Source organism: Trichechus manatus, unplaced genomic scaffold, assembly GCF_000243295.1.
Source record: "Trichechus manatus latirostris isolate Lorelei unplaced genomic scaffold, TriManLat1.0 scaffold00074, whole genome shotgun sequence".
Classification (NCBI taxonomy): Eukaryota; Metazoa; Chordata; class Mammalia; order Sirenia; family Trichechidae; genus Trichechus; species Trichechus manatus.
In genome coordinates this window covers 7,420,196-7,430,791 of record NW_004444010.1, presented here as the reverse complement: position 1 = coordinate 7,430,791, position 10,596 = coordinate 7,420,196, and the positions used below count along the sequence as shown (strand labels likewise).

Below are 10,596 nucleotides of genomic sequence, written 5' to 3'. Positions count from 1 at the left end.
ATTCCTACTGTAGACATGTAGGGTATATTTTCTTCTTAAAAAGCCAATATGCCTTTTAGCCCGCAAAGACAAATGGTACCATTAAAAATTATTGGAAATTAAGTTAGGATTTTTTTCCTTTTTCCATAATGTTAAACATAAATTAAAACTAATATAGAATTCCACTTTCTCATGAGCAAAACTGAAAAGCATATGGAAATATATCTTACCTCCAAGAATTAGAAGGAGAAGCAAGGCAGCAGGGAAAGAGAAAGGAAAGGAAAATTTCATGGCTTCTGTTATCCACATATGGACACCATATGTTTTCAGGTATCAATATTACTAATATATAATAAAACACAAAGGATTTTTTTTTTCTTTTGCTTTCTCTTCTGTGCTGCTAAAGATCTTGCCATTTTATTACTGGAAAACATAACCTTATTTTAGCTATGATGTGGTTACTTATTTATTCTACAGATGTGGTCATTTCTTTCTGGGTTAAATGTCTCGTACCTGAAAGGGTGTATGTGAAACCACAGAGACTGAGGTAATTAAAATTAAACAGAAAATTGTTCTTTTGATGATTTTCTCTCTTTCAACGACATTTCATTTAAAAAGCTGAGAATTCAAGTCTATATCACAATTTGTTCTGAAGTATCTTTAACTTATTCTAGGGTAGATATTGAACACTGTTGAGACTATGGGATAATCATTGAGGAAAAACTGAAGTTAGATTCTTAGCTGACAACATTCAGGTATAAAGGCCCTAAATGAAAATACAGATGAATATTTATATAAATGTCGAACTGAGAAAGGTACTTTGAAATATGACACCAAAGGCAGAAATTATAAAGGAAAAGATTGATAGATTCAATTATGAAAAAGCAAAATCTTTTGTACCTTAAAACATCAAACATAAAAGTCAAACAGCAGACATTTTCAATATATGTGACACAAGTGGATTTTTTATTAAAAAATAAGAAAAAATGAACACTTAAAAAGAAAAATTTGAACAAGTAATTTACAAAAGAAGAAGTTAAAGTGGATGCTATATTTCCATTCTATAAAGGAATGTATAAGCATGGGGCACAAAACCATAAAAAATAAAAACCACCAAACCCGTTGCTGTCGAGTCAAATCCGACTCATAGTGACCGTATGGGACTGAGTAGAACTGCCCCATAGAGTTTCCAAGGAGTGGCTGGTGGATTTGAACTGCCGACCTTTTGGTTAGCAGCCAAGCTCTTAATGCTGCACCACCAGGGCTCCATAAATGGCCAGTAAGCACATGAAAATATAGTCAACATCATTAGCCATTTGCTGCTGTTGTTGTTTTTAGGGAAATTCAAATCAAAAGCACAACGAGATACCACTTCACACTCACTAGGTGGATATTACAGTGAGACCTGTGAAAGTCAGAACTTGAATGTGACTAGCTTGTTTTTCTAGGTCTCACAGGTTTTCCGCCTTTGACAGGGTGCTTACCCACATTTCTATTTCTCTTATTAAGAATTCTACCTCATAAACACCCTATTATGGTTTGAATTATGTCCCTCAAAAATGTGTGTCAGCTTGGTTAGGCATGATTCCCAGTATCGTGTGATTGTCCACCATTTGGTCATCTGATGTAATTTTCCTGTGTGTTGTAAATCCTACCTCTATGATGTTAATGAGGCAGGATTAGAGGAAGTTATGTTAATGAAGCAGGATTCAATATACAAGACTAGGTTGTATGTTAAGTCAATCTCTTCTGAGACATAAAAGAGAGAAGCAAGCAGAGAGATAGAAGGACCTCATACCACCAAGAAAGTTGTGCCAGAAGCAGAGTGCATCCTTTGGACCCGGGATCCCTGCACTGAGAAGCTCCTAGACCTGAGGAAGGTCTTGATGACAAGGACCATCCCCTAGAGCCGACAGAGAGAGAATGCCTTCCTCTAGAGCTGGTGCCCTGAATTTGGACTTCTAGCCTCCTGGAATGTGAGAGAGTAAATTTCTGTTTGTTAAAGCCACCCACTTGTAGTACTTCTGTTATCGCAGCGTTAGATAACTAAGACAGAACTTCGTACCGAGAGTGGGGTGCTGCTCTAACAGATACCTAAAATGTGGAAGTAGTTTTGAAACTGAATGAGTAGAGGGTGGAAGAGTTTTGGAGTGCCTAATAGTAAAAACCTAGATTGCCTTGAAGAGACTGTTGGTGGAGTTATGGACATCAAAGACAACTCTGGTGAGGACTCAGAAGGAAGCGAGGAGAGCTGTTACACTGGAGACAGCACAGATGGTGAGAAGCATTGGCAGAGAAAAGGCAGCAGCGGAGAAATTGCAGCAGCAAAACCAGGAGACCAGTGGGAGACAACTCTGGAGCCTACCCATGGAGTGAGAGCTGAGTGCCTTTTCTCGCAGGAGTAGGGTGCCTCCAGGCACTTATCCCTGGAGCTAAATAGCTTTGGAGCACTTGCCACAGCAGGGCAGACACAGGCAGTGAGGCCTGAGGGCTGAGAGGCCAAGGAACCAAGAAGCAGAAGCTGAAGAGGCAAAGAACACAGGAACCAGAGCTGCCTCAGTCTCAAAGGTTAGGGCCACAACGTCTGGGATCTCAAAGGGTGGAGCTGTGACCTCTGGGGTTTCAAATGGTGGGGCCACAGCCTGCTAGGTTTCAAAGAGTCAGATCTTCACCAACTCAGTTCTGGAGCGTGGGGCTGCTGTTCATGAATGCCAGAGGGATGGGGCCAAATCCACTGCTGACAGCTGTGGGGGTGGGACTGCCATGACCAAGGAGCAGAAGAATGAGGCCTGCTGGGGCTGACGGGATAGGGTCACCACTCAGATGGACTAGAGAATGGGGCTGCCCAAATCCTAGGGAGCATAGTTGCCATTCCAGTGGGCCTGGAAGTCAGAGCTGGAGCCCAGGGCCAAAGGGCCTCCACCCAGAATCTGGAGAGTATGGCCAATACCCAGAGTCTGGATAGCAGGGCCATTGCTAAATGGTCTCAGAGAATAGAAGATTATTTTCAAGTTTGAGAGTTAATGAAATTTGTTGTGCTGACTTGCTTGGTACCTGCTACCCCTTCTTCCCTCCAATTTCTCACATTTGTAATGGAAATGTCTAACTCATGGCTGTTCCATCATTGTATCTGGAAGCAGATAACTTGTATTCTAGATTTCAAAAATGAAGAGGAATTTTTGGGTTTTGGACTTGGAGTTGATTTAAGACTTTTGGGATGATATGATGGCGTGAATGTGTTTTACATGTGGCAAGGACATGAATTTTTGGGGGCCAAAGGGTGAAATTTTACGGATTGAATTATGTCCCCCCAAAGTGTGTGTCAACTTGGCTAGGCCAGGATTCTGAGTATGATGTGATTGTCCACCATTTTGTCATCTGATGTGATTCTCCTATGTGTTGTAAATCCTACCTCTATGATGTTAATGAGGCAGGATTAAAGGCAGTTATATTAATGAGGCAGGACTCAGTCTACAAGTTTAGTTTTTATCTTGAGTAAATCTCTTTTGAGATATGAAAGAGAGCAGCGAGCAGAGACAGAAGGACCTCATACCACCAAGAAAGTAGTGTCAGGAGAAGAATGTATCCTTTGGACCCAGAGTCCCTGCACTGAGAAACTCCTAGACCAGGGGAAGATTGATAACAAGGACCATCCCCTAGAGCTGACGGAGAGAGAAAGCCTTCCCCTTGAGCTGGCATCCTGAATTTGAACTTCTAGCCTCGTAGACCGTAAGAGAATAAATTTTTCTTTGTTAAAGCCATCAACTTGTGGTATTTCTGTGATAGCAGCACTAGATAATTAAGACACACCCAGTGAGTTTTCCTTCTCTGGCAGGTTTCCACCTTATACAGGTTTTGACTTTCGCAGGTTTTACTGTATATACAGTGGAGTGTTATTCAGCCATAAAGAGAAATAAAGTTGTTATACAAGCCACCACAAAGATAAACATTGAAACCATCACGCTAAGGGAATAAGTCAGAACCAGAAGGTCAAATATTGTATGATTCCACTTTTATGAACTACATAGAATAGGAAAATTCATCAAGACAAAAGAAGATTAATGGATACCAGGGGCTGGGGTGAGGGGTGAATGAGGAGTGAAAAAAAAATATGGAGAAGTATAAAGATATAGCTATAAGAAAGTTCATCGCATTATTGTTTATCATGAGAAAAAAGTTGAAAATCATCTAAAGTGTATTAATTTCTTTGGAGAAAATATTGAAGTTGTCAAGGATTTTGTTTTACTTGAATCCACATCAGTGCCTATGGAAGCAGCAGTCAAGAAATCAAATGACATACTGCATTGGGCAAATCTGCTGCAAAAGACCTCTTTAAAGTGTTAAAAAGCAAAGATGTCACCTTGAAGACTAAGGTTCACCTGACCTAAGCGATGGTGTTTTCAATCACCTCGTATGCACGTGAAACCTGGACAATGAATAAGGAAGACCGAAGAAGAATTGATGCCTTTGAATTATGGTATTGGGGAAAAATATTGAATATACCATGGACTGCCAGAAGAATGAACAAATTTGTCTTGGAAAAAGTACAGCTGGAATGCTCCTTAGAAGGGAGGATGGTCAGACATGTTATCAGGAGGGACCATCCCTGGAATAGGACATCGTGCTTGGTAAAGTAGAGGGTCAGCAAAAAAGAGGAAGACCCTCAATGAGATAGACTGACACAATGGCTGCAACAACGAGCTCAAACATAGCAAGGATTCTGACGATGGTGCAGGACCTGGCAGTGTTTCCTTCTGTTGTACACTGGGTCGCCATGGGTCAGAACTGACTCGACTGCACCTAACAACAACAACTATTAATTTCCTATTGCTGTTGTGACAAACTACCAGAAGTGGGGTGGCTTAGAACAACACAAATTTATTATCTTGTGGTTTTGTAGGTCAGAATTCTGACATGGGTCTCACTGGGTTAAAATCAAGATGTTGGCAAAGCTGCATTCCTTTCTGGGAGCTCTGAGGAGAATCTATTTCCTTGCCTATCCAACTTCTAGAAGCTGCTCTCATTCCTTGACTTGCGGCCCTCTTCCATCTTCGAAGCCTACAATGGCTGGTCTAGTCTTTCTCAAATGCATCACTTGGACACTGACTCTTTTGCCTCTTGCTTCCACTTTTAAGGGCCCTTGTGATTACATTGAGCCCACCTGGGTAACTTAGGCTACTTTCCCTGTTTTAAGGTGAGCTGGTTAGCAGCCTTAATTCCATCCATCACCTTAATTCCTCTTTACTATGGAACCTAACACATTCACAGGTTCTGAGGATTAGGATTGGGCATCCTTGGGGGGTTATTATTGTGCCTACCACAGTTAGTAATTTATAGTTCCTCTATGCAAGCATTAAGTAATATGCTAAGTATTTTACCTATGATGAATTGGGATGAGGCATAGGTAGAAGGTGAAAGGGAGGATGTGTGGTAGCTGCTGCAGTGAACAGTGTGGCAGTGTGGGAGTTATGATAATTATAAGGGTTATGGAGAGGGCAGGCTTCTGTTAACGGTGTTGGGAGCCTTGAGAAAAGACAAAGCAGCCCAGGACAGTTAACCGCCAACTTAAGGCCCACAGTGCAAGCCAGGGGCCTTTTATGGCAGCTTTTAGTGAGATGCTCATCATCTGCAGCTGAAGTTCAGACTGATCTGAAAATCAGAGCCAGGATCCGATTATAATGGTGGAAAAGCTGCAAAGGAGACTGAGTGTGCAGCCTCAATATGTTTCCTATGTCAAGGTTGGGCCCTGACAGGAGAAGAGTGGGACCCTCAAACCTGGATGGGGATGTTTGTGAGGATAAGCCTAAGAATCTTGAACACCCAAATTCCCCTGAGTCTTCTGGGCTGGCAGCAGCCTTTGCCCTCTTGACTGAGGTAAAAACCTCCCTAACTTGGAGACCATGTAGTGAACTCATCTGAAACAGGTGTCTTAGAAGATGAAATTTCTTTTTGGAGGATCTGCTCCTACCACTCCCCATTGCCTTCATGCTGACAACCAGATTCAAATCTCAGCATAGCTTGAGCGGAGAAGTATGGACCCTGCTCTGGGGGAAAGTTCCTTACATGCCAAAGAAATTGCAGGACCTGACAAATATGTATGTAGCAGTCCAAATTGAGAGAACATGTGGGATTGCATGTTGAGGGAGTTAGAGACAGGGGGCTCCAACCTCCCTCAGCCACTCACTCCTATGGTCATGCCCTAGACCTTATACAGCCAATATTTGCATCCCTTCCCAAATCTCAATTTCATGTGTCCTTTTCAGCTCACTCTTTCTAGTTTCCTCACCTCCAATCGTTTGATCTCACCAAGACTTCTAGGTCATTGATCTTACCTCATTTTCACCCTCTTCATGTCTTCTCTTTCCTATGTGCCCAAATTAAATTCCACTGTCCAACCAAATGGACAGTAAGACTAAATTTTGAGCTCCAGAGAGGGAGCTCTCCTAATGTCACTTATAGTCTTTCATAGTCCATTCGTCCATCCATCCATCCATCCATCCATCCATCCATCCAATATTGCGATCTACTGTGTTCCAACCCTTAATAGGCATGAGAAGAAGATACTGCCTCATCAACACAGTAGGATATAGATATGTAACTTTTTGGCCACTTAAAGATGATGTGGAACAATTTTCCTAACATATGGAATTGATACAGAATATGATTTCAGTTGGTACCTTCGTTTAGTTCACATTTCATTAAGAGCTTCCTATATGCTGAGCACTGTGCTAGATGAATAAATAAACTCCTGTACTCAGGATATGGATTTTTCAGACAGCAATAACTAGCTCAGTGTTTCAGGAACCTAAGTGTGGGAAGCAGTTGACGATGAAGTTAGAAAGATAAGAATACTATGAAGAACTTTTAACACGACGATAAATCAGGTATATAGGGCCAGTGGGGAACCAGTGAAAGGTTTTAAGCAGGAGAGTGGCATGTTCTGTATTAAAGAGAGATCACTCTGCTAGTAATGTGGAGGCCGTGGCACAGATAGGTGTCTGTATATAAAAAGTTTAAGAGGCAGTGATCTTCCAGAAGGTGAAAATTTGAAAGTTGTCTTGGAGCAGTGTTTGCATAGCAAGCCTCATACCTACAGTGAATGCTTATTGAGGAGGGGGGTTGATGGGAGGGAACTGGTAGAAACTCACAGTTGGGGAGAGAAGGTGAAAGCTTTCAGGGATGGAGGAGGGAATGAGGCTAGAGAGAGGTTAGGAAATTATTATCCAGATTTGAATTAACAGAAGCTGTGCAGATGGGAAGGAAAGGGCAGATAAAAGGGGTTAAAATTGGTTTATTTAGTAATAATGAGTTTTCCACAAAAAGCAAGAAGGATTTGGGGGCAGAGATTTCCAGTGCCAGGGAAGAGTGGGCTAGGATGAGGAGTGGTGATGGCAGTGGGCTCCTACACTTGTCTTGACCTGTGGCACCTGATAGCAGCAGCTCCCATTTCATACCTCCCGGTGAAGAATGACAAGTGTGGGAACAGAATTTTCCCCAGGGTGGAGTGGGCTGGGTTTAGGGGGTGGGGAAGAGATGTATAACTTTTTTGACTTTGTAAACTTTTGAACTTCGTTGTGAGAACACACTTTTATGAGGTTCCCATCAAGTCTTTCTGGTTAGAATTTGGTCAGTTAGATGTCATCTAGGGCCAGAGGTGTCTGTGTGGTGGGTTTTCTAGGTAATGAAGCTGCCAGACCTACCCAGCCCCCAACTTTGAATCTCATGTCATCAGACTAGATCATTTACTGTCTCTCACTATCGCTTCATCTACTGTAACCACGAGGGCAGTCTCCCTCATTTTCTGATAATTATGTTGTTGTTGTTAGGTGCCGTCGAGCTGGTTTCAACTCATAGTGACCCTATGTACAACAGAATAAAACACTTGTCCTGTACCATCCTCACAGTCATTGCTATGTTTGAGCCCGTTGTTGTAGCCACTGTGTCAATCCATCTCGTCAAGGGTGTCCCTCTTCTTTGCTGACCCTCTCCAAGCCTGATGTCTTTCTCCAGTGATTGGTCCCTCCTGATGACACGTCCAAGGAAAGTGAGATGAAGTCTCGCCGTTCTTGCTTCTAAGTAGCATTCTTGCTGCTCTTCCTCTAAGACTGCTTTGTTCGTTTTTCTCCATGGTATATTCGATCTTCTTTGCCAATACTACAATTCAAACGTGTCAGTTCCTTTTTGGTCTTCCTTTTTCATTGCCTAGCTTTTGTATGCATATGAGATGATTGAAAACTTCTGTCTTAATTTTTGGTAATTTCAATATACATGTAGATGATCCTTGCAGCACCCTGGGCTCTCAGTTCCTTGAACTTTTCTCCTCCAGTACTTTACACAACTTTACCCACTACCATGCACACCCATGGTCATTCCCTATACCTGTCATCAGCAATAGCTGTTATCTCCTTCAAAATATCAGATTTCAGTCAACTCTCTTGTACACTCTAGTATAAATCCTTCAATTCTACCGGGACCTCTAGTCCATTGATCCTACCATCTTATCATGGTCCCTCACTCTGTTTATGCCCTCACTTCTCTCCTTACCCTGCTTCAATTCTATGGTCAATCATTTAATCAGTTCTCTGCATACACCTTCAACTCCAACGCCCTCTATCACTTGGCTATATTTGCTTGATGACATTACGGTCCTAGTTAAAATGAACTCTTCACCTATTACTCATAATAGGCATCTAAGAAAAATCACACAACTCATTGACTGGTCTCTCTGTAATTCATGATCATGAACCTTACATAGGCCTCTAATGCTTTCTGGCAATCAGTATTACATTTCCTTAGCTTGTTCACTTTCCTGTTCTCCTGGATGACTATTTCATACTTCCTTTTCTCTCTATGAACCTGCAATACCCGTTCTCCATTCTCACTTTTAGGTGATGACTTTGGTTCCTACCGCACTGAGAAAATGGCAGTGATCAGAAGAAGACTTCATAGGCTCCCTCAACCCCCTTCACCAGCGCGTCTGTACTCACACACTTCCCTTTTACAGCTGTAGACAGACTCTCTGTGCTCCCACCTAGAACCAGTTCCTCCACTTTTGCACAGGCCCCATCTCCTCTCACCTACTTAAGGCCATCACACCAGCAATTCTTTCTTCTCCTACCTACCTCAGACAATTGTTTTTTTCTATTGAGTCAATCTCGTCAGCACCAAATATGCTGTTATTCCTCTCACTTTAAAAATACTCTCACTTGATCCCACTTTTCTATCCCAACCCAACCATCTTCTCTTAGCACTTGGAGCCAAGTGATTTGGCCCAAGCAACACACCTCTGTAGCCCCACATGGCCAGAGCACAGGTAGGATCCTCTTTTTATTTCTCTGAGACTTAACTCTGCCCCAGGACTACCAGGTGCCTGATTTATTTATTTGTTTATTTATTGTAAAAACACATAATTTGGAGTATGGTGTATTTATTAAATCTATATTCCAAAAGTCCTTCAATTGACAAAATTTGAAAATTAACAAAGCTGGATGATGGACACTTAAGGGTTCATGTATTATTTTGTATTTGTATATCAAAAAATAGAGTCCTTGATTTCTTTCCTGTGCTGTTTATAGTAATTGTACCTTTTGACAAAAAGTGACCTTGTAATATATTCTGGCCATTCTTGCCAGTTCACCAAATTTCCCAAATCAATTATCCAAAAGGATAGACTGATAAACGTGTTTTTACGCAAATAACACACATCTTCTATGTTTGTTTGCCAACTGCTCTGTCCCCCCGTGAAGTATTTTCAGAAATGCCGCTATGCCAATATTTGCTTTACATGTTGCTGTGGAAAAAAATTAGCACAGTCCACTTACAAAAACACTTCCCTGGGGGAGGGAGCGGTTGGCAAGCATAGAAGGTGCGTGTTACTTGTGTAAAAATAGAGTACAATAAGTTACCAAGTAAAAAACCTTTTAATTCAATTTTAGGGTATTCTAATAGCCTGTGGAAGAGCTGATCTTTTTCATTTGGGGAGAATTTGAAGAAACACATAGGTATATTTGGCTCTTTAGAGAGTTTATTGAGAGTAATAGAGGCACACGTTTTGTGGTCAGGTATTAAACCACTTGAAAGCACAGTTGTTGTATGGGAGTGGTAACTTCCTAGCTGTCTGAGTTAGATACACCACATCTTATTACAGTAAATCTTCAGAGGCTGAAAACGACATCTGTCATGATCTTATGTTCCGGGAGAATAGAGCTAATTATCGAAGGTGAGGGGAGTATCCTGTGGGTACTAGGCATTTTGGTTATAGTTTTGCTTTGCCCACGAGACCCTTCATTAGATTAGATTTAATTACTTCTCAGGGAAAATATTTGAGGATAAATAGAGAATGAGAACTCCTTATCTTCTTAATTGATACCTGGAAACGGTTGTGGTGGGATTCCAAATTCCCTGAATAGTGGGATGTAGGGTAAGGTGTAGGGGATGGGGTGGGATAAAAGGAAGTGTGTGTATGTGTATGTGTGTGCTATGAGCTGGCCAACTATGAAAGAGAAGGTTGATTAAAATGTCTTTAGTTAAAATGAAAAATTTCAATTAAGCTGAGAAAATAATGAACGAGAAAAATCTCAAGATTGGCACCATTTCTGGAAGAGTCAAGATGGAACA

At 41.5% G+C, this 10,596-nt stretch overlaps 1 protein-coding gene across 1 annotated transcript in view; it reads right to left on the bottom strand.

Annotated features, from left to right (window-relative positions):
- Window positions 1-288, bottom strand: part of LOC101359638 (granzyme A-like) — an 11,502-nt gene extending 11,214 nt beyond the window's left edge. The window contains exon 1 of the mRNA XM_023734961.1: window positions 89-288. Within this exon, the coding sequence (XP_023590729.1) occupies window positions 89-288 (200 nt within the window). The remainder of the gene's footprint in view (window positions 1-88) is intronic.
- Window positions 289-10,596: the final 10,308 nt, after the last annotated feature.